This window comes from Strix uralensis, chromosome 27 (assembly GCF_047716275.1).
Source record: "Strix uralensis isolate ZFMK-TIS-50842 chromosome 27, bStrUra1, whole genome shotgun sequence".
Lineage (NCBI taxonomy): Eukaryota > Metazoa > Chordata > Aves > Strigiformes > Strigidae > Strix > Strix uralensis.
Genome location: NC_133998.1, coordinates 882,895 through 909,698, shown reverse-complemented (window position 1 = coordinate 909,698; position 26,804 = coordinate 882,895). Strand labels below are relative to the sequence as shown.

At 43.1% G+C, this 26,804-nt stretch overlaps 1 protein-coding gene across 1 annotated transcript in view; it reads left to right on the top strand.

Annotated features, from left to right (window-relative positions):
* The first annotated feature begins 6,708 nt into the window (after nt 1–6,708).
* LOC141935343 (E3 ubiquitin-protein ligase RBBP6-like) overlaps nt 6,709–26,804 on the top strand; it is a 28,843-nt gene continuing 8,747 nt past the window's right edge. The window contains exons 1-11 of the mRNA XM_074851466.1: nt 6,709–6,874; nt 14,615–14,714; nt 16,705–16,743; nt 17,413–17,449; nt 20,326–20,370; nt 22,698–22,786; nt 22,887–22,983; nt 23,850–23,989; nt 24,895–25,073; nt 25,860–25,963; nt 26,407–26,735. Coding sequence (XP_074707567.1) covers nt 6,709–6,874; nt 14,615–14,714; nt 16,705–16,743; nt 17,413–17,449; nt 20,326–20,370; nt 22,698–22,786; nt 22,887–22,983; nt 23,850–23,989; nt 24,895–25,073; nt 25,860–25,963; nt 26,407–26,735 — 1,325 coding nt within the window. The remainder of the gene's footprint in view (nt 6,875–14,614; nt 14,715–16,704; nt 16,744–17,412; nt 17,450–20,325; nt 20,371–22,697; nt 22,787–22,886; nt 22,984–23,849; nt 23,990–24,894; nt 25,074–25,859; nt 25,964–26,406; nt 26,736–26,804) is intronic.

Here is a 26,804-nt window from a genome sequence, read left to right as displayed (position 1 = left end):
GGGGAAATCACCCTGTTGATACTTAAGAATAACCTTTATATGTTCCAAGCTGAATGTTCACTTCCTATCCCCATTCCTTATGAATATCCCAGGAAGGCCGTTACAGACACCTGGGACACCTGCAGTGCCCACCCGCCCTGCAACAGCTGACAAAGAGCAGTAACCCTGAAATTACATTTTATAGTCCTGCTTTTTCCCAACTCCTTCAGCTCCTCTCTTAGGAATTAGTCAAGTGAAGACTTCAGCCATGTTCTTAAACAATTCCTGACAGGACGCAAGCCACCGTGCAGACAGGTACAGCCCAAACAAAGTTCAGCAGCCACTCAGGGAAAATTTTCTCTAACCTCCAGTTAGCTCTTTAATTCTGCAGAGGACACAGCAGACACGTATTTAATTGAGAACACACTGCTCTAGTTAACCACTGGCAAAACTGCTCTAACGGAGATTTAACACGAGTATTCACTTAAAGCCTCTGCTGAACTGGGGCCATCAGTGAGTACCTCACGTGGGAACCGGGAATTATCACCAGAACACCTGCATCTGCAACAGGCCGCTGGGAACTGCTTCCAGAATGGCTTCTAAAGTGTTTTCAACACCCTACTATGGACTCGACTTGGGAAGCAATGGATTTCCCCGTATTTTATCTGCTGCAGTAGGCACCCAAAGGAGGATCCCATTTCAAGTCCTCAGACCTTCCTCAGAAAAAGAGTGGTTTCTCTTTCAAGCTTTCCACAAGGGTGAGGGGAGAAATGGTTAAAAAAAAAAGTTGGATTAAGGTCATAGGCGGTATCACGACTTCCATGTTTTCCATCTTCTCCAGATATGGAGAACAAAGTACGATTTAGCAAGAGAAGTAAATTGAGGTTGTGCTTCACCTTTCTCTTTGCCAACACAATGGAGCTGTCAGCAATAGAACCTTGAATATATTCATCAGGACAAGATGTGTGAAAATACATTAACCCTCTGAGTTCTGTAAATATAAACAGTCTTTTTGTCTCGCGGGGGGAGAAAGTGCATTTTAAACTCCTGAAACGATGGAGAACAGAAATTTTAATTAAAGTTTTCCTTGTACACATGCATGGATAACCCTCCTTTTAGCAAAGAAAAGCCCTTTTTAAAAGTAAAGTTATCATGCTGAAATTGTTAACGTAACTCCCAGGAAAAATGCATAATCTTGGCGTATCAAATGCCAAAATGACGTGAACTGTGTTCAATAAATATTATGCTTCCCTTTGAGTTCACAGACTCAGTTCATCACAGGTGAAAAATATTTTAAATATTTCTATTAATATTTAATATTTTTATCTTGAATGTGAACATCCCAAAATATGCTATACCATTTAGAAATAGACTATTGGGGTTTGTTATAGGCTGAAATAGAGGCACTGGGAGACTAACTGGCTTACCAAAGGTCACATACCGCTACATCAATAGAATCCCAAAGATTTTTCAAGCATGTATTAGTAGGCAAACACCACTTCCAGATCTCTCATACTGAGGATGTATACCGCCTACCTGAAAACACCTGCAGTGCTTCGGAGGAGTTTCTGAAGAATAGTCTTGGACAACTTTAGGAGCAGCCCCAGTGCCAGTTCATCCCCAGTCCAGCCCCTCACACGCTGGGTTCTAGCATTCTGGATGGACCAAGTCTAGGATAAACTATGGGAAAAGAAGCACCAAAGATGGGACGAAGAAATACAAAACCCCCAGAGTTTTGCCAGAGGATAAAAACATTGGTTGATTGTAGAAAATATCACCTGTGTAAAGAAGGCTTCCCCGAAGTATAAGGTGTAGAAGCAAAACACAGGTGTAATAGCAACATGGAAGCTGGCCCAGCTCTGTCTTCTAAGGTTAATTAAACCCTCAGAGAAACCGATCCCTGGTGTGATTCTAACACAGAGGATCTGGGCAAGACTGAAGTCTGACAGAAGTGATCTCGGCTCTCTGCCATTGCATTTCACAATCACCATTTTCCTTCCTAACCGGAAGAGTCCATAATGGTATTTTCCATTTTATATACCATATTACCTAAAATGAAAGCTATTAATTAGTAAAATAATGTAATTTGCATTTAAGCCCCAGGCAGCAAATCTACAGCCATTTCTGAAATTAAAAAAAAGGAAGGTATATATTACAAAGAATCACTTCAGCTCTCTCCAAGGCAGCTAAGCTGTCAAAGAGCAATGTAGGAGCGAAAGGGATGCAGTTCTGCTCTTCCACATCAGCCTCAAAAAGCCTCATTCTTGTACCATCTGTTGTTTAGCCCAGACAGAGGCGCTGTACTTTTGTCTCCAGGAGAGCTCAGCAATCGGCTGTATCAGCAGCTCCAAGGAGGATTATTCCCCCCAGCTGCTGGTTTTAAAAGCAGGTTAGGACAGACTTTCTCTCACTGCAATGAACCTTCTAAGGATCAAGCACATTGCCTTGATTTTCTGGATAAAACTGTGCAGCCAACCACAAGGCCAAGCACTTTCACAGACCCACTCTGCCCCAGCAGACCCACGGCCCCAGAATCACTCATTAGCCCCAGCAAGGGCAAAAAACCTGCAGCTGTTAACCATAAAAGCCCAAATGGGATTCTCAGGTCATGGGTAACTTTGCTTTCTATCCAGTTCAGATGAGGAACAACCCACACAGCAACAGACAACAGCACTGAAGATGCTCACCCCACTCCTGGTCAGTCAGAGCCGGAAAATGATAGAACACCATGTGTCTTTAGTTACTACATGATATCTGCCATAACTTCCTAAAAATCTGCCCATTTATGGCAAAATAATGAAAAGTCAACTTCTCTAAAAATTTGCATTAAGATCAAAAATTACTGTCAAGTAATTTTCCCCATCAAGTGTTTCTTTACATGCGCACCCCCCCGTACCATTCCAGCTTGATGAAGGTTTGAAGATACGAAACCCAGAGATTTTCTTCCTGCTGGATGGTCACAAAAGCTCAGTCGGGGTGTGAGCGCCTGTCTCAGCAACGTGAGCCCTGCGGGTGCAAGAAGCCTTCCATGCAGACCCCTCCTGTGCCAGACGGCTCCGGACACCAAAGCAGAGCGTGCGGACACCGCATTTTAAACTACCTCATGAAGGCAAATGTCCCTTCTGGTGATGCTGAAACTCGAGATGACAGGAGCTGTCTGCTACGAAAAGGCGCAGCCCTCAGCGTGGTTGGAAAACGAATAAGCAAAAAAGCAGAGGGCAGAATCCCACTGCCTTTTTTCTTCTTTACATTTTACAAATCATTATTAAATACCCGAAGTTCATTGTGCTCTACAGCTCACTAATAACAGATTTACCCTTCCAGAAATACTGCCAAGCGTATTTCACTCCAGAACTGAATTTTATGGAACAATGTTTGGCATTTGCAACCATTTCCAGCAGGCAAAACTTCAAAACGCCAGTAGAGGTCTATTACTGTTTCTCAGAAAAAAAATAGGAAATTAATTAATTGAAACATTTATGATAGCGATGCGACGATGCAAGGAATCTCTGCGTTGATCTTTCCAAATCAAACGCCTGTACACTGAACTACAGCTCAAGCAGACTTCCCGAAAGATCCAAGACATCCAATATATCCACTGGATACAGGACATCAGAGATCAGGGGCAGCTCCGAGTCCTCAGCGTGTCTCCATTCCACAGTCCCCAAAGAGGTGCTATGGTCAAGTTTATCAGACTGAGGTAGAGTCACCCAGAACACGGGGAGGAATTGATCTTGTCCCCTCCGGGGCAGTGACACCCCCGCCAGGGATCGGAAAAGGAGCAAGATCGGGCACTTTGACAATAAAGAAATGCAGCTGCTGCCGTTCTCCCGGTCAGGGAATCACCAACCTCGTGCAGGAAAATGAAACCACGTTCCCTCGGGCCGCCCGGAGCATTTCGCGGACGCCCCCGGCCGAGCCTCCCCCGCCTCCCATCTGAACATCGGGAGGGGGGGAACCGCCGCCACCGGCCCCCAGCGCGGGAGCGGTTCCAGCCGCGGGGCCCCGCCGGGAGCAGCCTCCGCCCCCCCGGGACGTGCCGCCGGCAAACCGGGACCGCCCGGCGCCCCGCGGGGACGCGCACACGCCCGCCCCCCCCGCCCCCGGCCCGGCCCGGCCCCCACCTTTCCCAGCTGCCGCGGGCCGGCGGCGGGCGGGGGGTGCGCGGGGGCCGCTGGCGGGCGCCGCCCGGGAGGGGACGAGGAGGACGGTGTCGGGCAGCTCGTCCCCGCCGCAGTCCCCGGGACGCGGCGCTCGGGGCGGCGCAGCCCGTGGCCGGAGCGGGCGCCGCTCTCCCGGCAGCGGCGGCCGAAGGGGCGCGGGCGCGGCAGCGGCTCGGCCGCGGTGTGCGGCCGCTCCCGGCACACGGAGCCTCCGGCACACGGACCCCGGGGCCGCCGCGGCCGGCGATGGCGGGGGGGGGCGGCGCCGCGGCGGGGTCCATCGGCGCGGCGGGGAGCGGCCCGCGGCGCGGAGCGAGGAGGGACCGGCCCGCCCGCGCCTCCCCCCGCCGCCCGGCGCCGCCCGGCTCAGCCTCCGCGCGGGGCGGGGAGCGGCGGGGAGCGGCGGGGAGCCCCGGGGGGGCCTCGGTACGCGAGGCGGGCCCGGCAGCGCCCGCCTCCTCCTTCCTCCGCCGCGGCTCCTTCCTCCTCCTCCGGAGGGGGCTTCTGGCGGGGGCCGCGGGTGAAAATATTTACTGCCGCATTTGGTCAACTAATGACTACTACATTCATTCACTTTTTATTCAGTATTTTAATAAAATTTGTCATTACCTCAAGAGTATTTGCTACTATTTAGTGCCTGTGATTCTCCAGCTTCTAACCCAAATCCATTTAGTTCACAGTCCTCTACCTAAGTGTGGGAGCCAAAAGGTTAACCGCCCAAATAGATGTAGGGGAGATCCCTGCCTTACTTCACACAATATTTTTAAATGAGTCTTTATTTTGTTTCTATCAATCAGTTTCATTTTCTGGTCTTGATTTACATAAAACCCCCCTCACCTGTTACTCATTAATGCACATACTCTGTCCCGTACTTCTAAAAGGTGCTCTAGGGTTAATCAATCCCGTATTACCATTTGTGATAATAATTGGATTTCTTTTTGCAGGGCTGTAATCCTATCTGCGCTTTCATTAATGGCTTTTTCTAATTCTCTGAGCACATTTGCAGTAGCTCTTTCTAGTTTTGCGACCCCTAACTGGGATAAAAGCTCTTACAGACAGGTGGAACTTAGTGCCACGTCCCGTCAGAGGGCTGTAACATTTTTTCCTGTAGGTATCAGTAGTTCGGAGCTACAGAGGCAAAAGAAATCCTGGTTCTAACCTGTGCGGGTGATATTAATGCACTTAGAATGCACTTTTTGGCTCAGGTTGAGAGTAAATCCTTGAAGGCCATTTCTCCACCTGCCCAATATTGCCCTGGCAGTTGTGTCAGTGGGCAGTATAACCTTCACCTAAATCTGAATCATGTCAATTATTCCCTGTAAAAGGGTTTTAGCATGTGCTGGATTGGGTCGTCCAGGTAAACCAGTCGGGTTCAGACCCAGGGTGGATGACCCAGAGCAATCAGGATCCTACAGGCCTGAGTGGGAATGAGAATTATGTCGTTACCCTCAGTTTGATTATGGCTTCCCGCAGGATACCCGGTTTGTCTGTCTGCGAATATCCACGTAATGTCGGAGACTTCAGGGCCTGATAAACTCCATCCAGAAACAATGTACAGCATGATGGCCTGTTAGAATAGGGTTTATGTAAGGGCTTCTGGAGACTCTCCCGTCCACATTCAGAGGCTGTGGTATATAGTACAGCCGGGGGGGACAGGAGGAACACCAGGCGGTGACAGGCCTGGGGGGTGACAGGACGTCAGGCAGTGATGGGCCCAGAGCTGTTGGGGGGACACCACAGGCCCAGGGGCTGGCGGGAGGTGATGCTGTGTGGTGAAGGCCCAGGGGGTGACAGGAGGGACACCACAGGCCCAGAGGGTGACAGGACACCGGGCAGTGGCAGGCCCGGGGGTGACAGGAGGGACACCACAGGCCCAGGGTGTGACAGGACACTGCGCAGTGACAGGCCCAGGGGGTGACAGGAGGGACACCACAGGCCCAGGGTGTGACAGGACACCGGGCAGGGACAGGCCCAGGGGTGGTAGGGCCTTCTGTCCAAAGGCTCTGGGGTAGGTGAGGCACAGGGGGGGTGCGGTGTGCCGTGGCACCTGCGCAGTGGCACACTGGTGGCAGTCCGTGTGGTTGGTGGCCAGGCAGCCCCTCAGCAGAGCGCTGAGGCGGGGGCACCCGAGTCGCCACAGCGAGCGGCAGGGCCTGGCAGCGCTGCCGGCCAGAGAGGGAGCAGAGGCCGAGCCGGGGCCGTGGGGCCTCTCCTCATCGTCCATCCGCTTGCCTGGGCTGCGAGGAGCAGCCGGGTGGGTGCTGCCACCACAGCCCAGCTCCATCACTGAGGGCCACAGGCCGCAGTCGTTGCAGGAGTGGGGGCTGGGGCACGGCAGGGCCACCATGATGGAGCCCTGAGGCCTCCGTCAGCTGAATCTGCCCGAGCCCACAGGGTCTGGCTGTGGCAGGGCGCCGCCAGCCTGCCTGGGCTCAGCCCGCGCTGTTTGCCCGGCCCCTGGGTGGGCCCTTCCCTGTGCTATCACAGGCCCTAACCTGACACGGAGGCTGCAACACCATCTGCCACGGCAGGCGCCATCACAGAGCGGGCATCGCCTGGCCCAGCCATGCCGTGTGTGCACTACAAGTTCTTCTCCAAGGTGAGCTCTGATACGGTCACCTTCGATGGCCTCCACATCTCCCTGTGTGACCTGAAGAGCCTGATCATGGGCCGTGAGAAGCTGAAGGCGGCCAACTGCGACCTGCGGATCACCAACGCCCAGACCAACGAAGGTGCGTGGGGCAGGGGGCACGGGGCCTCGGGCACTGCCCGGCTGGCGGCGGCCATGGCCTGCGGGAGCCACACTCTGCTCTCTGTGGCTTGTCCCCACAGGGCGTGAGTCAGCCTGGGGCCCGTCCCGCCGGCGTGTGGCGGGACTGGGAGGGCAAGTGGCACCAGCGATTCAGTGGGGTGGGAAGGGACAGTGCGATTCGGCCACGATCAGTAGCTGTGGCTTGTGTTGGGGGCATTGCAGAGCTGTTCTTTTGTAGTTGCTGTTCTGACAGCTACCTTCCCATCCGTCTGTTAGACATGGAGCTGGGCGTAGAAGAATGTGGTTCATGTGTGACATATAGTGCTTACAAAAGCTTTCGTTTCCTGGAATTTTCTAGGTAAAATGATAAGGAAATGTGGGAGGATATCTTATAATAAAAAACTTGCCAGATTTCTTTGAAATCTGGTGGAGAAAGCGCAAAGTGATGGAAATAGAACAGATGGCTAATTTGAAGAAAAAAAGTGGTTTTGGTAACTTAATTTTGTCTACAACTTGTTTTACTCCACTACATTGGAAACCTGCTTTTGTGGCTGTTGCGGAAACTGCTCATGAGCAACATTTTGGATCAAGAGCGTCTCTGTGAGTTATAATCTATGCAGACCCTTTAAAGCCATCTCGCACGAGTGTTCTCTGTATCTAAATTATACTTTGGAATTGGTTGTTAATATAACTTCTTTTCTCACCAAAGATGTTGTCATTCGTATGCTCTTGAGCATCATTTCATCATTCGTTTCCAACCTTTTTTTTTTTTTTCCTGGTACTACGTGTTAACCACGTCAGGGCAGTACTGAAGTTTTATGGCAGAATATTTATGGTGACTATGCATAAGAAATGTTCTTATTTAAATCTAATAAATAGTGCTTGATTCTTGGAGATGATAATGATTTTATATCACTTAGTATGATATTACAGTTTGGTAATCTGCCATCTTGATGTCTGAACATGATTAAAGAATTTGACATGTGACTTTTCAGAAATAAAAAGAACTGTGAAGTGTTCTCATTCCTTAAACATTACATTTCTTTTTATTTTTTCCTGTGGTTCTGTGGCACTCTTACAACAGTCTTTTCTTTAAAATGTGTACTAGTGGTTTTTTTCCTCTTCCAGTTTCATGTATTAAAACTTAAATAGAATCAAATGTTCACTGCAGTAACTGTAATTTCAGTCCTAGCCTTTAAAGTGGTTGGACCTCCAGCTTGCTGTTTATCTACAGATATTTAAATTATTTCCAGGAGAATGTCTGTGAAGACACTTAACAGCACAATGTTAGGGGTCTTAGGGATGCTGTTGGATTGTGTGACATGTGTAAGTAGAGATGCATTTCAGAAGTCTCATATTTTTCTAGTAGTATTGAATAAATTTGTCAAGAGCTTTTGAAAATAATTTAATTAGCTTTAAGGGCTTTGCTGCAGAAGGGTCTCTGAATTTTGTCTTCAGCTGCTAGTGTACTCTCAGCTAATGCTAGCAGGCTGAGTGGCCAGCTGGCTGATGTCACTCCTGTAATAGTTGGGTCTGTGTCAAACAGAGCCTTAAAACCAGAACGTTGTATGGTGTTATAAATGCAGAGGCAGAGCCAGAAATATCTTTTCTAAATTTATTTGCAATAAGAACAAGTAAAACAAAAGGGCTCGGTACGCTGGGGAGCAGGGGGTGCTTTCTGCTCTGCACCGACGCACACCAGGTGGTGCTGCGTCACTCCCCTTATAGTCTACCCTCATGCATATTCACAAATGGGCGTAATTCTTCCCCAAAAGTTTCCACCCCCTGGCTGCGCAAGCGCAATAGACTTTCTCGAACCTTCCCCTGTCCGCACATGCGCAGTAGAGTCTCCCAAACTTTCCCGGGCTTTCTGGTGTTGCTGGGGACTTCTGACAGGGGTCCCTCCGGTAATTTTCCACTTGCATAACAACAGTCACTGAGGAAAAAAACCTCCAAACCATTTTAACAATAAAACCATGACAAATCTCCTTTAACTTATGTACATGGCAAATACCAGTAAAGTCACTGTATTTTTAACACAAATCACCACCATATTCTTTACAATGGTAATAAACTGTGATGGAGCCAGTGACAAGTCCTCCTCTAGGTACGTTGTGTTGCACTTTGACTTTTGTAAAATGAGTCTAAAATTTTAAACTTGGTATATTAGTGTCACAGATGCTTATTGAAACTTTTGTAAGGGTGTTTTCCATGTGAAAATGCAAAAATCCCCCAGTGGTTTTTAGAGCAAAGCTAGAGAATATATTTTGGTGTAATATATGTGCATGTCAAATTTTTGGTTTATATGCATAACCATGAATTTCCGTTTTTATTATTCAGATGTACATGCTTAAACTCCCCTTCAGAAAGTAAAGGAAAAAACTAGACCAGAATATTCTGCCTAAATGGGATGTTTGGAATTCTTACGTGTGGACATACTGGTTTTTTATAACTTTGTGCAGGAGCCCTGACTACATGTTGCAACGATCCTGGAAAGAACAAAGTGAAGGTGGCCTACTTCTTCAGATTTGTCCAAGTACTCTGACTTTTTACAGCTCAGCAACTGTTACTTTTCATAATGGAAATCTAGTAGTAGAAGCAATGCTAGTATAAGCTAAAAGTAAACAGGATTTTAAATATCAGTAGAAAAAAATTATAGGATGGAGTCTTTTTAAGATGCTGGGAAGGCAAAATGGCTGGTTGGGACCTATTTTAAAAAGGGAGAGGGGATGTGTGTGTGTCCTCTTCCATGCTTACTATAAAGGCGTGTCCTCTAAAGGCAGAATTCCCTTCAAAAAGCCTGTGCCCAAGAATGATGCATTTAAACTTGCCTCCTTTTAATTTGATCTGAATTTCTTGACCTGTCTCTTATAACAGATGTTCTCACAATATTGCAGAACTGCAAACTCCAAAACTCTGGTTTCTTGAGTACTCTTTCCTGCCCTGTAACATCCTGACTCAAAACACTTGGAGAATGTGCAATTCTGCTTATCAGGCTAAATACAGCAAAATCGAAAATCAAAAATGAGACTCTGAGCTGGTCTTAGATGAATAGTTTTAAGGAAGAATAGTGCTCTTTAAGACTGTCTCTTGAACTCAGAACTTGCCCGAGTTCAGTGTTGCAGCATGCACTTGGCAGTTTTAGTAGTGCCACGGTGTGATGTCTTCAAAACAGACTCATGCTAACTCTGAGCGACATCATTTGGCCTCACAGCTGATGTCTGTCTGTCTACTGGAATGTCTTCAACACTCTGCAAACGTAGCCTTTTAGAGAAAACATTTAAGCAACTTTTAAACCTCGCCCTTCCCTGTGCTGGTTTGTGTTGCAGTGCTTGTGTGGGGAAGTTGCTTTGTTACACCCCGGAGTGCAAGGAATTCTTGGGCTGCCGTGCAGCGTTGTTGTGTGGAGCTGTCAGTGAGGGGATGGAGTTCCCTGTTTCCCTGGCTGAGCTCACAAAACGTGATGTCATGGCGGAGCTCATGCCCTGCCTGTCTGGGAGTCGGCTGCTTTGACGCTGTCACCAGTGGGCTGGGACCTCTCCGGGCTGTGCTGTCAGCTCGGGTCACGTCCCCTGGCCAGGTGCTCAGGCCAGGCTCAGTTTGGTTCATTACCACGTTGTCTCCAGCATTGCTTTTGCTTTCCCAGTCACACGCTGAAGTGGCAAGCAGGGCCAGTAAGACATTCAGGCATCGGGCGGTCTGTATAATCAGATTAATGATTGAAAGTATGTTAGATTTTGTCGACTCATCCTTTCAAAGCCAGAGAGGTGCTCTTTTGGAGCACAGCAATGTATGATAATAATGCAAATGAACGGTTTAGCCTACTGAACTAGCTAATTCAAGAAATGATGATACGCCAGGTGGAGATGAGACCACTGATCATTCTAGTGGAAGCTGAAAATCCAGAAATAACAGTCGTCTATTAATCAGGATGTTTCGAGGCAGCACTTTCAGTGCCAGCTACATAGATGATTTATTTGTTGCAAAGTGTACAAGTGGTGTTGATTAGAACAGAGTTAGAAAAATGACATAATGAGAAAGCACATTTTTAAGTGCTAGGGAGAAACGTGTTCTTGGGAGTTCCCCTGTTCTCTGGCAGAGGCAGTCTGGCACGTTGATAGTCATTTTCATCTCTTACTCTGCAAATCCTTCCACCAGCAGTGTAACAGCTGGTTGGCCTAATAAAGGCTTTTCATTGTTTCACATACAGGCTTGCCTTCTGATGAACCTCTGTACTTAACCTGGGTGAAAATACTTTTCTAGGTAGTGCTCAGAGAGATGCTTTTGTCATGTTGTCAGACTCAAAACAGTGGATTAAAGCAGACCATAAAATAAAGTAGGAAGGTTTCTCTGTAACTTGTTTATAGTGTACATATGACACAAATGGTTAAATTTTCAGAATTATAGATGATAATATATAGATACAGATTTTCAGAATTATAGATGAACTTAAAAATGGGATTTTTTAATTGTTCATTAAATGTGAAGCAGTACAAACTTCAGAGCATAACCTGAGCTGTTTGTACTTTTTTGCAGGAATAAGGTTGTGGACACTAATGCAATTGTTAAGATTTCTAAGTCAGTACAAGGCAGCAGTCAGAGTAGCCATTGTTTAACTCGTCTGCCTCCATCCATTCCTTGAAACACTTCTTTCCCTTGACTCTTTCAAGCATACTGTTTTCATGTAGAATGGATAGCAAGTTTTAGACTGTTATCTCTCTTCTGCTCTTGGCTTTAATATACCATCCAAATATTCCTTTGCTTTTGCATGTTTTTTGAGTTAACCGAATCCTTATTTTTAATCACAGATTGACAGATTGTCAGATTGACTAAAGCCCAGTAGCCACTTCCTGGCCATCACTGGCAGTAAAACAAGTTTTGTGCTGTAAGGGAATAGGAATCAGCAATGTTGTTATCTCCATCTTTGTTGAACATTTCTGTTGGAGCTCTGCTCAGACAACTGTGAAAAATAGACTTGTTGAGCGTGATGTCACTGCTCACTTTGCAGATGTGGAGTCAATGGCGAGGCAGAGTGACACTGCTTCACAGCTCCTGGTAGTTCCCAAGTCTGGGGAACAGGCTCCTGCTGGGAGATTCCAGTTTAGTCTGAGAGCTGATAGACTAAGCTGGCATCTGTTAAATTCAAATCGAGCAAACAAAAATTTCTGGGGACTTCAGAAATAATGCTTCAGCTTTAGTCCTTTCCTATTTAAAACAAAAAAGTTAACTTTTTAGTCTACATTGTTTGACTTCACCTTTAATAAAATTTAATAACCAAAACGAATTCAATTAATTGAGGTGAAGGAAAAATAATACTAAAGCCAACTGCTATGAGGTCCCTTCACAGAACTAAACTCAGCAATGTACTCTGCTGTATGTAAACCCTCTTCCACAAATTCTCTGACTCGGTGACCAAGTTAGTAGGATACTTCAAGTACCAAATACAAGTATGTGCAGTGATGTGTTCTATACAAATAAAGCCTTTGCTTCACCAAGCTATTGTCACTCTTCAGTTCATCCATTTAGAAGTATAGTGATTGACTTTTAAGGTGAATTAATTTTTATATCAGTCTGTTATTAAATGGCTGGAGCTCTCTTCACTGTGTGCTTAACAAGCGGATTGAAAACAAGGATATGTCTCTCTCTCTACATGCAAGGCTAGTGTATTCAGAAGGCAGATGTCAATGTTTCGCTTCTAATGGTCAGTGAATTGCCATGAAATACTAAAAGAGGACCCATTCCTCTTTTTGCATTGTACACCTGTTGTGCGTGTTCCAATTGACCTCTGCAGGCTGGAGCTCAATTGGTCAATTTGTGAATAAAGCACTGGTTGCTGTCTGCATACCTACAGTCTCTTTCTAGGAGAGGTGCTGTCACTTGTAATCTTCTGTGGAACTATCACAGCCCTCAGCTGGGCACAGGCGTAGCAAACTCCTGTCTTTTGTGGAGCCACTGTTGCTTACCCTGTATGTCTGAAATCTCAGTCCAGTGGTTTGTGATCTGGACCAGAAAGAACACTCTGTATGACTCTGTTCAGCGTGTGGAAACAGCTGCTTTGGGCTTCCAGAGCTGCCGCTGGCATCATCTCCCAGTTCTTTGTCTGGGCGTCACTACTACTTGAACTCTTGTGCCATCAGAAAGTCCCAGTGCAGGCGTCTCTTGATGGGTGGCTGTATAAGGGTTAGATTTTCCTTTTGAGAAGAGCTCTAGGGGTTGGTTTCAGGATATGACTTCTGTAAAAGCTTCTGGTTTTGTCATCAGTAGCCCTTTCTCCTGCAGTTTGAAACTACTCTGAAGTCCAGAGGAAGCTTGCTGTTCAGTTCCCTAAGGGGGAAGAGCAGGAATTAGTTTCAGCTAAATGATTTCTCAGTTTTCTGAAGTAGCGTTCTGTCATTTGGAAATAGAAGTAAAATTTTCATTTCATTATTGAAATAATGTCTTCTGGTAAGTACGTTTTGGTCTAAGGGAGGTTCCTGCCCACAGGAATAATATAATGATAAATGAAGCATAAATTGTGAAATGCACCTATTTTGTGGGACATCACGGAGCAAAGCCACCCTGACAGAGCTTGACTTGATATCTAGCATCTTTGGTTTTCAGACCATCATTCTGATTTGGTCTGCAAAGGTAAAAGCTTTTAATACTTAAAACCGTAGCGAATTACAGAGAATCGCTGCTGATAGTGCTTTAAAATATTTAGTCATATCCAGGTCGTGTAAGTGCAATATAAAAACCATTCACCTGGAGAGATCTTTGCATTTTAGCTTACTCTGTCTCAGGTAGTTGGGTTTTCTGTTTGGGCCTCATGTAAAAGGTCAGAAGGCTTTGCTCCTCTTCAAAAAACTAACATGGTGTAAGCCGAGGCAAAGCATGGAGAGCTTCAGGCACACACTGTTTTCAAAAGGCTTTCCAAGGCTGTCTTCATGAGTAATTTAGTTTGAGTCTCTCTGCTCTGCAAAAAATGAATCGAAAGAATTCATGTCCCTTTGGTTAATTCAAACCAGATGATTAGCTTGCGAGGGGAAATACCACTTTAGTTTGGGTCAGTTCTGCCCTACTAGTGAAAGCAAGCTCAACCCCCCCCCAATTTCTGCGATCCAAGTTCTAGCACTGCCAGTTTCATTTCCATTTAAATGTGGAGCACTGAGCTGCCAATGGATGAAGCTCCAAGAAACAGAGACGGCAGCTCTCTTCTGTGTTCTGTCACTCGGGCAGCACTTTCAGTATAGGTGAATTGTTTTTAGTGAACAGCTCTGAAAGCAACGGTGCGGAGTTTTCATGCTTTAGCCGAGTGCAGTTTTGTTGCAGGGCAAGCTGGTCAGACTTTAGAGTCTGGTTTATGCAGGTGAGACTTCTCTGTGGTTTGTTTTTCTCTAAAGATCTATTGGTTTTTGTAGCCTAACAGAAGCAAAAGCAACTTAAGCTAGGTCAGGAAAGAACCTCATGCATGAGCAGACTCTCCTTTAGTGACCTTTGAGACCATTTTACATTCAAACTATTAAAAAAATGAAAAAGATTTTGCTACTTGTGTTTGATATTCAAACCTGAAGATTTCCTGAAAGGTACTGTTAGTGTGTTGAGACAATAAAAGCACGATGTTACATATAAAATTTTGCTTTTATGTCTGTGAAGAGGTCCTCTGAAGTGCTATGTAATTACATATTAATACACATTCTTACAAATTGACTAATGTTTTCTTCTGTATTGATGTTGTTTTCAGAATACACAGATGATAATGCCCTGATTCCTAAGAACTCATTGGTAATTGTTAGAAGAATCCCTGTTGGAGGAATTAAACCTGCCAGCAAAACACGTGTTATGTAAGTACCCATAAAGCACTGCAGTCTTTGTGAGGGGTTGCAGTGTGTTAACTTTTTTTATGGAGTTTATTTTATAGAGGCATTGGAATTGTATCTTTCTTGCTTAAAGCTGCTGTTCCTTTTGGTTGTCATGGGGTAGATTTTGATGTGTCTGTCCCACAGTAGAGTTACATTTTTTAGCCCTGCTGGGATATGGGGTTCAAACTCCAACCATGGTGAGTTTTAAGATGATTCTGTTGGGTTTGTTCTTGGGTTGATTTTTCTGAGAGTCAAGTTGTAGATCCTGTTTCCTCTACGGGGAGAGTTTCCTTATTATTTGTGTTTGCTTTTATTGCTTTTGTAGTAAAGACAGATACGCATCGTAGTATAAACATATAATTGTTCCCACCTCAGAAGAGTCTGATTCTCAGTGTTGACTGTTTGTTGCATTTGGGGAAGGAGGGACAGGATATGGCAGGTGTTGTTACTCCTCAGATCTGGGTATGTTGCGTACTAGCTATAGAGTCAAGACGAAGGGTTGCCAGCTGGCAAACCATGCAAACAAGAAGTGTCATTCGTAAGTGAGACCTGTTAGTTTCCTAAAGGTGATATCCATTTCAGGCAGGAGAAGAACAATATCCTAAAGTGCATTGTCTTTGTGTGAGTATGATGAAGGAATAATTAATTCTTTACAAACTTGAAACTCAGTAAGCAGTTTAGCATGTTACCAAATGTTTCTAGTTATCCTTCTAAGTCTGATTTTACCCTAAGCTGATACCTGTGCTCCAGGTTTTAATTCTGTATTCCTGAGACTTATGGATGAGAGAGAATCAAGTGTATTGATTAAAATTACAGCTATTCAAATGCAATCCTGACTACAGGACTATTGCTGTCATTTATGTATTCATACAGTTCAGTTCTGTATCAGCTACATTAGCACTGTGTGAATGGTCATGTTTTCTCAAAGAGATGCCTCTCCACCACAGTTAGTAGATATTATTAGCTTGTGGTTTTCCCATGTCTTTCTAATGTTGGTTCTCAATAAATAAAGTAGACTGATGAGCTACAGAGTATCTTGAACAAACAGTGCAGCAGCATCCTGGTACCCATGAAGCATTTGCAAGCAAAAAACCCTGAATTTATGTGGCTCTGCATGTAAACTTTGGGCATATTACTGCAGTAGTTGCTGCAGTGCTTTCAGGCACTGCTTAGTAATTCTGGATGCCCCAGCATTGTGCTTATAAGCATGGCTTTGTTTTGGGGGTTTATTTAAATATGTCTGCTTAGTGCTGTCTTGTCACTGCATCCTCTGTTTCTGGTTGGATGGCAGCCTCTCCTCGTGTTGTAATGCTGCCTTAAAATGAGAGGATAGGTGCTGCTAGCATCAAAGATCAAATGAATACCTATACTTGGGGATAAGGAAAGAATGGCGCTGCTGTTCCAGCATTGAAAATTAACCAGGCTGATTGGCTTTGTGTTCCTTCAGCTGGAAACATTGCAGAAGCAACTGGTAGAGTGGTGAATGTTTGGGAATGATGAATGTGTGCTGTAACGGTGGAGGGACCTTCAAAAACGCATAACTCGCCTTGTAGTATGTTCTTCAAGGTAAATGGATGAAGAAACTACTGTGTGGTAATCTAAAGGATTTCCTTGGACTTCCTCATCCTCAGGAGTGGCTGTGTTCGTGAGGCTGGGGGTGTTCCAGCAGTGGCAGGAAGCATGAGCCTTTCTACTTGTACATAAATTCCACAGCAGCCTTTGAATTGCCCCTGCTCATGGGACACTTTGATGCATGAATTGTTTGTTAACTGTATCAGTGGTTGCATGTCTGATTCATGACATGATGAGTCGCATGCAGATACAGATCAATGAGCATGTGGAACCTCAGCAAGTTTTCAAATGTAATAAATATTTCCTAAAATATTGCAGCATTTTCAAGATTATCTTAAAGCAAATTCTGGCAATTAACACCTTTTTTTTTTTTTTTTTTTTTTTTTCTTTTTTGTCACAGGGCTCCTAAATCACACAAAATCTTAGAAACTGCTTTCAGGTGACATTTCTACTCTATTTTTAGTCAATATAGCCTGTGTAACACATTTAGTATTTTGGCACTTTCATGGCTAAGTATGGTAGATATCTGAACACAGTGCTTGGGCTTCCACAAAGAAACACTATTCCAAGGACTATGATGCTGACTGTTTTATTATTTCTTTGTCAGATGACTGTTTTCACTTAAGTAAACTCGCACTTTGGACTGTCTAGACTATCACTGTTCTTTCTAAGAAGCTAAAGTACTGGTACCTGGTATTTGGTACCTATTTGTATTACTAGGGATACACAGATTGGCTAAAGTTGCCTTCCTATTTTGATGGTTAATTATTTAAGAACACAAAACTGCAGTACAGGTTTCATCTTTTTGATACTTAGTAGCAGAGACAAAATATCTGAGGAGTCCCTCTTGCACTGTTGTGTTCTAGAGCTGTAAGTCTCAGAGTAATTGGTGACAAAGTAGAAATGTAATTTTGGGGGGTTTTTCAGTTGCACTGAATGTACCAAGAGAGAACAGTTTATGCAGATGAATAAATTTCCACATTCACTAGACTATCAGAACATAATATTTTAATGTTCAAATTTTATAATCTGTTTTCACTGCTTTATGCTGGGTAAAAGTGCTTTAAGTTCTGATCACCTTTATTCCTCTTCTTTATTCTTCTTCTAGAAGTCGAACTGAGCCAGTGAGTGGAACATCAAAAGCAGTATGTAAAAACACAATCTCACACTTTTTTCTACATACTGCACTTATTTCTAAACGATGTAGCCTTGCATTAATTTTCCAAACATTATCTTAATATATTTTCCAGTAAAATATAGTATACATTGTAAAGACAACGTATTTGATTCAATATAGTAAAGACTGAATAACGCCACCATTTGCACAGGTCTGATGTGAATGTTGGTATTTGTGCCTAGTGATGCATTGTATTTCATATTGAATATGCTGGAATATTTCCTGAATGACCTCATGTCAGATCAGGTAGGTTCAGGGTTTGCACAACTGAACTTGGTTCCATGTTCTACATCTGCCTGTCTATAGGTAGTAATATGTATGTTTGTATATGTGGTTGTGTGCTTTTTGTTTCTTGCAATTAAAATTGTTTGGAATGTATTTTTTGCCATTTTCGCTTTGTATCACTTGGCTTTTGTTTTTAAATACTTTCTTTGCCTAATGGTTTTAGAAAACGTTATCAAAACCCACTGACAAACCATTGTTGTTTAACTTGGTACTGTTTATTACTTCTGACTTGGTGTTCAAAGAAATACCAAACGCAACATATCCCATATATTTTGAGGACAGCCCTGTGCAGCTAAATGATCCCTTTTCGTGCTTTGAAGTACGTGGGTATTTGTTCCTAAAACTGTAAAACTGAAGTGATATTGTTTGGGCCCCTCTGAGTACGTCACTGTCTCTAATACAGTGTGCAAACTTTGGCACAAGGTTAGAGCCTGGTGCATTTGTGGGTAATACCTGTTCTTTTTCTTAACTTCTGCCTGCAGTACATTTTTTAATCTGGGTGACTTGCGGGTTGACTGCCGCTTTAGTTTCCCAAAAGTTAAAGATTTTCTTTAGTATACCACCACTTGGAATTTACATTTGGGAAAGGGGCAGCATTTTTATTTGTGTTTGAAAACACTGTCATTCAGCTGTTAAAATGTAAACAAGTAACACAAGGAAATACTTGACTGCTAGTGGTCTAGATCCTGATTTGCCACTTGGGTCAAATACTGTGTGTAACTACACATTTCAAAGTAGTCCTTATGGTATAAAAATTACTATGTAGTGTTTTTTATTTTCCGTCTTTATTTCAACTATAACTGCTCACGAGAATGATGTGAGGCATTACACTAACCCTGGATCATTGGATCTGATCAATGATAAGCTGTTAGGATAACTTAATCTAGAAATTCATGAACTCTGTGTGTTCTGTAAAGAATACAGCCCCTGATTCTTGTGGAGTAGTATACAATCAACTTTAAACTGAAAACTTTCTGAATGTAGGTCTAAAACCACTAATCTGATTGGTTAGAGTTCCTTTTTTTGGACATGAATGCCTTTCATTGTGAGGTTGAGTTAGTTTAACAGTCCCAGTGACCCTAGTAGTGAATGTAACGCGTTTACACAAACAGATATGCTGGAGCAATGGGCTGAGGCCAACTGTATGAGCTTCAATAAGGCCAAATGCCGGGTGCTGCACTTGGGCCACAACAACCCCCAGCAGTGCTACAGGCTTGGGGAGGAGTGGCTGGAGAGCTGCCAGTCAGAGAGGGACCTGGGGGGGTTGATTGACAGCCGGCTGAACATGAGCCAGCAGTGTGCCCAGGTGGCCAAGAAGGCCAATGGCACCCTGGCTTGTATCAGCCATAGCGTGGCCAGCAGGGACAGGGAAGGGATCTGACCCCTGTGCTCGGCACTGGTGAGGCCGCCCCTCGATGAGTGGGTTCAGTTTTGGGCCCCTCACTCCAAAAAGGCCATTGAATGACTCGAGCGTGTCCAGAGAAGGGCAACGGAGCTGGTGCAGGGTCTGGAGCACAGGTCTGATGGGGAGCAGCTGAGGGAACTGGGGGGTTTAGTGTGGAGAAGAGGAGGCTGAGGGGAGACCTCATGGCCCTCTCCAACTCCCTGACAGGAGGGTGCAGAGAGGGGGGATGAGTCTCTTTAACCAAGTAATGAGCGATAAGACAAGAGGTAATGGCCTCAAGTTGCGCCAGGGAAGGTTTAGACTGGATATTAGGAAGCATTTTTTTACAGAACGGGTAGTCAGGCGTTAGAATGGGCTGCCCAGGGAGGTGGTGGAGTCCCCATCCCTGGAGGGGTTCAAGAGGCGGGTTGACATAGCACTGAGGGATCTGGTGGAGTTGGGATCTGTCAGTGCTGGGTTAACGGTTGGACTAGATGATCTTCAAGGTCCTTTCCAACCGAGATGATTCTGTGATTCTGTGATATTTGATTTAAATCAGATGGGTTTTTATTACTTGAAAAGAGTTCTTTTCCCTTTTGCTTACTAGCATGTGTATAAACACAAATCACATGTTCATAAATAAGGTTAACATTCTTTTAGCTTCACGTGTTCCCTGGCATCTTACCACTAGCTAACATAGATGCCTCAAAAAAATTAATGTTTGTAAAAGCATAACCATGTGCATTTATAAATGATGAACCATTAACTGATTAATTTACAAATGACACTGAAAATAAGTTTCCTGAAGTGACGCTTCCTCCCCAAATAAATATTTTTTAAAATCCTTTTTAACTGAAAATTGACAGCTTCATTACACCTTTGAGTTTTAAGCAGTTGTGAGCATTTGACAAGAGTCTGTCTCAGATACTCTGGAGCAATAAGTTGATCTCAAGCAGGTTTGGTTATTTTAGTTTCTTCTCATTCACCACATAGGCACTCTTAAGTTGTCATAGGTCTGGACTTTGTTTTGAACAAATACAATAACACTAGGTTGGAAATACCTCTTTCAGTGGCATTCAGAGGGTATAGTGCAGACTTTCAGACTACAGTAGAGGTTAACTATTGCTATGTTTTGGCTGTAGAACTTGAATATGTGTTTAATTTTTTGTGAACAGATTGATGACTCCTCTGCATCTATTTCCCTGGCCCAGCTTACTAAGGTATATATATATTCTTGTCAAACACTTCAAGAAAAATGTTTGCTTCATATTTTTAAACCTTCCACTGTGACCTATATCTGGATAACTGTCGTAATGTGAACAAAACTTTAATTTAATTTTAAATAGTTCAGAGGATTTATTTTAACTTTAAAATGTGTGTCTATTTTGATACTATCCTGTAAAGAGTAGTTCCCAGTTTGGGAAGATAGAAGTGGGGGGTACCTTACTAGCCTCAACATTATGTTGCAGTGCAGTATTACTCATCTTCAAGACACAAAGAAGCAGAACTTCAGAAGCTGCTTACCATTTTTCATATGGTTTGTTAATTTTGCATTGGAAAGTAACACAATTTTTACAGAAGAATTTAGTTGGCTGCAAGTTATGGACATTTCAGGAGTGTTTGCAAGAGCCAAAATAGGAGCCTTTCTGTAACATGGACAATTGCATGGCTATTTTTGAGTTTCTAGTCACTATAGTTATAGATCCATTCTTCAAATGTTACACAGTTTCATAAATTGTAGTATATATACAGTGAACAACACAATCTAATTTATTTGAATTCAGACTGTGTAAATCGTGCAAATGTACCTGTTTGCAGGAATATACCAACGTGTATGTGTGGCATATTAGCAGATGTGACCTTCTGAAACTGCTGTAATGCCATGGTTTGCTATGGAACTGCTTGCTTTTTTGCTCAGTAATGTGTAACTTTGTCTGGGAAAGCACTAGTGATTGCACTTTGTGAAAAGGACTAGTGCTAGCCAGTTAAGTTACTAGTCTTTAAATCTGTGAAGATTAGAGAAGGCAGGGCCTAACACAGAGGAGCTAGTTCTTTCTTCTGAAAATAAAGGCTGGAGTTAATTTCCAAGAAAGACAATTCTTGTCCCACTGGTAACTTCTTCCCTCTCTCACTGTAGAAATTAAATTGTGTACGTTTGGCCAAAAAAACCCCTCACAAAGTTTGGAAGGTAGCCACCAAAAGGAATTGGTCTCCATTAGTGCTGTCCCTAAACGCATCCTTGGTTTTGTAAACTCATGTGAAGTTTTACTCTAACATGTGAAAAACTGCCCAAGTGGCGTACACACTTAAGCTTTTGGGAAAATTCAAGTACTTCAGAAAAATGCAGGGACATGACATTAGGCAGCTCAAAACTGTTACTTACTCTAACCCCTGATGTGCAGGCTGGCTTAGCATGGAGGCAATGTGTGGAGCGCTTTCTGTTTGATTATTACTGTGTATTGAATGCCATGGTTGAGTTTTGGTCTGTTCCTAGTAATGCTTTGTGGGTTCTGGATGTGTTTTGCAAACTGTTTGGTTTCACACAGATTAGTCAAGTATCTGTAAAGTTTTCTGTAAATGTTAATAGGAATGATTTCATAGGATGTTGAAACCACTTGGTTGCTTTTGTGAATGAATGCACATAAAACCAAAACCATGAGTGGCTGGTCTGAATGATAGCTGCTTGAGTCCAAATCATTCACAGTCACTCCCTTAGGCCCTGCTTGTATCTGGACTAGTGTGTAATAATAAAGGCATTTGAACAAATACTACTTAAAAAAAAAGCAGATGGCTTCCATAATTTGAAGATCTAGTTCTGCGTAAGGTTTCTGTTACAATTTGTATGCTAAAAGGACAGAGTCAGATGGAAAAAAAAAATGCTGACTGTAGTTAAATCACTTAATATGAAGAAGTTAGTAGGCAGGGGACATGCAGTTTGGGCTGCCCACAGCACATGATGGTCAAAATTGTACAGAAAAGAATCTTCTGCCTTGCTGAGGTATTGTAAAAGCTTGATTGCTTTTAATGCTTCTGTGTCTGAAGCTGAATTTCAGCAAGCTAAAACAACTTCCCCGACTCTAAAGTTGTGTGTCCTTCTAATGCTGCAAAATGTAAATCATACTTGCATACATCTCTCAGTTAAATGTACAGTAGAGATCTCCTCCTTCAAATAGTCAGGAGCTTAAAAATCAGCTTAAAAATACTGGATATTATAATTTTTTCTACACACAGCTTCAGTGCACTTGGAGGAAAACTGGATCGGTTACATAGGTCTTTGTGTAAGGTACAGACAGAGGCTAAGGTTTTGAGTGCCCAGGAATGCTCTTTTCAAGTAGGTTACCAGGCACATAAACACCATGTAATGGTGTAAGGACTCCCCAGAACATCTTCAGGACAACTCTATTTCATATAAGCAGCTGTTTTCATGCAACCTCAGCTAGCGTGGTGCTGCTCTTTACAGGATTGGGTGGGCGGTGTTGTCTTTGGCTGTGTGGACTTAAATGTGATTCTAATGTGTGTGTCAAATAATTAATTACCTGTTAAACAGACTTCCAATCTGGCTGAAGCCAACGCTTCTGAAGAAGATAAAATAAAAGCTATGATGATACAGTCTTGTCATCAGTATGATCCAGTCAAGTAAGTATTGATAAGGTCAATTCTGTTCTTTGAAGATTATGGTTGTTTGAACAAGAGAGACACACACATACCTTTTTCTTTTTTCCCAAAAAACTTTTAGTTACATGAAGAAATCCATGGGTCCACTTCCACCACCATATACTTGCTTTCATTGTGGAAAACCTGGCCACTATAGGAAGAACTGCCCCACAAATGAGGTAAGATCGTGGGGGACTTCTGGTGTTACTTAATTTTTAATTTTTTTACCTTGGCAGTTACATAACAAATACATGAATACTCATGTTAAGAACTGTTTCTCTTGGGGTGAAACACAGAGGTTATACGGCAACAGTGCAAAGCCCTTCAAAATTTAAGGGAAATCTGGAATTATAAATGTGACATTTTCTTTATTCTAGGTCATGGACATTAAATATGTCCATAGATCTTTCTCTGTGCACTTTCATGCATATTTTCATCTATTTCAATATTATTGGAAATATTTCTGGTTTTTAATGACAATTAACTCTTTTTAATGACAGTTCACAGTTTTTAGTACTTTGCATAAAGAGAAGATGTTTTTCTTGACCCTATCTATTGAATATTTGTATGTTTTAATGACACAAGTCTCTGGTTGAATATTCATGCCATTTAATCACTTAATTCAGGCCATTTAACATTAGTCACTGAATGTACATGCATGAGGTACGAATTCAACCTTCATCTGTAAATGGTGAGTATCAGTTTCCCCAGTGGCCGATCCAGAGCCCTGCATTAAGCTCTCCCTCTGAACTGCGCTTTGGAGGAGGAGGGGGTTTGTGCCTCTCCTCTGAGGGGATGGGGAGCTGAGGGATATTTCATCCTTAAGGAACCTGAAGTTAAGCCAAAGAATGTTGAATGAGTTCAAAACACTGCTCGAGCCTTTGGAGCATCCTGGCTATATTCATTTAGGAAAAAGAGTATTTCAGTTGAGCAACCCTTATGCTAGGTAAAAGGAGAGGATTAGAGGCTTTTCCTGCTTAAAATAATAATTGAAATTCATTTAACATCTTAAGATGAGATATGTCTGCAATTCTTTTCTTAACAGGACAGAAATTTTGAGTCTGTTCCCAGGATTAAAAAGAGCACAGGAATCCCAAGGAGTTTCATGGTGGAGGTGGAAGATCCCAATACAAAGGGTGCAATGCTGACAAAGACTGGAAGATATGCAATACCAATTATTAATGCGTGAGTATGGAATTAGTTGGTCTGACCAAAAAGTGAAGGAGAGAAGCCACGCGTCAATGTCTGAGTGGCAATGCCACCAAGCTGGCCAGCATCTGTAATTACGGGGGAAGAAGCACTGTCATTGTATCTTAACCTTAAAATCTGTGATACTTTCTAATATTAAAATAGGGTGGTCCCGCTGTTCATGCCCCTGGAAGTTGGTTAAACCTGTGGTATGCTAAGAATCTGTATTTCTACAAAACATTTCAGTTGTGTTTACAGTGGAGTCGTTCTCTTTGAAAGCTCCTTTTGCTTCTGTTTTCTGTTTCAAAGACTTCTTAAAAAATTTAACAAATAGCTGTTGGAGTGAGATTTCCTCTCCCTGACATTTATCAAATCCCATGTGTGAAAGAGTGATGTTTTCCTGTTGCTGTAACCTAAGAAAATACCACTGTGTGCTGACAAGAGTGGCTGTTTTAAAATGCACTTGGTAGCAGCTCTGTTTTTCTGTCGTGGATCTCCTTCTGTAGAAGCTGTAACACAGACTTTCATTCATAAAACGTAATTACTTGAAGACTAACTTTATACCGAGCCTGCAATTTACATTTACCCTCTGGCAAAGGAGAGGTGGGATTCATTCCGTCTGATCTCTAGCTGTCAAAAAATGACTTTTCTAGTCTGAGCTAATTTCTTAATTGATCCAAAGAATGGGAGAGTTCTGTGGAAGCAAAATTGTCCCCCCTCTCTCTTCTGGTTTTGTGACTCTAGACAAGTAGTTTAAACTAAATGCCTTTGTTTTTGAAGGCTAATGTGGAGTGAGAAGAATTCCATCTATTATCTTCCTTTGATAAAATCCAAAGCTTGGAAAAGTTTTCCTTTACCCATCTTTAACTTTTTTCTTTTTCCTTCCTCATCCCCCCCTCCAGGGATGCTTATGCCAGAGGAAAGAAGGAAAAGCCTCCCTTTTTACCAGAGGAGCCATCCTCTTCTTCCTTCTCAGATGATGATAATCCTATTCCAGATGTGTTGTTATGTCTCATTTGTAAAGATATAATGACTGATGCAGTTGATATTGCCTGCTGTGGAAACAGTTATTGTGATGAATGTAAGTGTTTGTTAATTCAAAACATCACATCTGATCTTCTGAAAGTAGAAATAGGAGATAACGAAATTACTTTGTTACCAGCTCCATTTAATACTTCAGTATATCCTGAACAGGAAAGGACTCTTCTCTTAGAAAGGGAGAAAAAAAGGCAGAAAGCTTTTTTCCCTTTTTACGTATCTAGTTAAACTCTCTTTACATGCAGAAGGACAAGTATGAGGAAAGTGCTTAATTGTGTAGGTGATTACAGTATTAGATATCGAATGCATTTAGTCTGTTCACAGCCCTTTCCCCCATACAAAACTATAGAGCCAACTCTGGTGACTTACTGTGGTCTGCAACAAATGCATATTTAGGCATTTAATCCACATTCTTCTCCACAGGAGAGTTAGTTAAAACTTCCAGAACTCAAACCTACTAATGGCTTTTTGAGATGTGTTTTATTCATTAACCTTGAGGTTGGTGACTCCTCACTGTACTAGATAGTGGATAAAAGATGCATTGAAACATCAAGACGCAGCCTACTCTACATCCTCAAATGTTAACACAGTGAAATATCAAAACTGGATAGTTATGTGCAGCATACTAGAAATTTTTTACACTGTTGAAACAGTAAAATTTTTTACACTGTTGAAACAGTAAAATTTTTTACGCTGTTGATAGCTTCATGTTCTTAATTCAAGACCATATTCACCCATTAATCATATACGTGCTTTTAGAATTGATTATAACTCCAAAAATTTCCTTATTTTGGCTAAAAACTATTTTGATGATTCTAATTATTCACAGGTATTAGAACAGCATTACTGGAATCTGGGGAACACACATGCCCAACATGTCATCAGACAGGCGTTTCTCCTGATGCTTTAATTGCCAACAAGCTCCTACGGCAGGTAACGTGATGACTTTTACATAAACTGTAAGAAAAGTCTATCTGTAAAAAGTTGAAAGGGAAGAAAATATTAATTTGCATGTCCTTAAGCAAGACTAAATGGAATAAGGCTAAATTTACTTCTCAAATACATTATCTGTCATTACAGAAGGTTCCAACTCTTGAAAGACTATCTGGCAAATTCGGGTCATACTTCTGCTTAACATGATGGCCTCACTTTCACATTTGGTGTTAACACTGAACTACTTTAAATACAAACACTCTGAGTTACCAGTCATTAATATCAGTGTTTAATGTGATGTGTTCATACATCTGTATGTTGATTTAGTTCAGGATTGATAGCATTTACAGGAATACACAAGTAATTTTACTCTGTGGAGGCTTTTGTTGGTATATATACTGAAGTCTCATAGTCCCTTTGCAGAAATGTTTTTCTGCCTCTAGGCTGTGAACAGCTTCAAAAATGGAACTGGCTATGGTAATCAGATTGAGCAGCAGCAGCAGCCACCACCTCCACCACCCCTCATGAGACCAACAGTAACATGCAACCTGCAGCCTCTGCTCCGGCCAACAGTTTCCAGAGAGCAGGATCCACTCATGATTCCACCGGCTTCTTTGGCTCCTCGTTCTGCTGCTGCTTCCTCATCACTGGCCCCTGGTCAGTGGCCTGGGGCAGCTGGGCTGCCAGTCAGTCAATCTCCTGCTGTTGTCTCTGACCTCCCTCCAGCAGTGTCCCTATCTCTCCATGCTGAAAAGCCAGGTGGACCTTTTCAGTAAGTGAATCTATAGATCAACGTGACTATAAAAGACACCAAAATGCTGAAGTTTGATTCTTCTTCTTG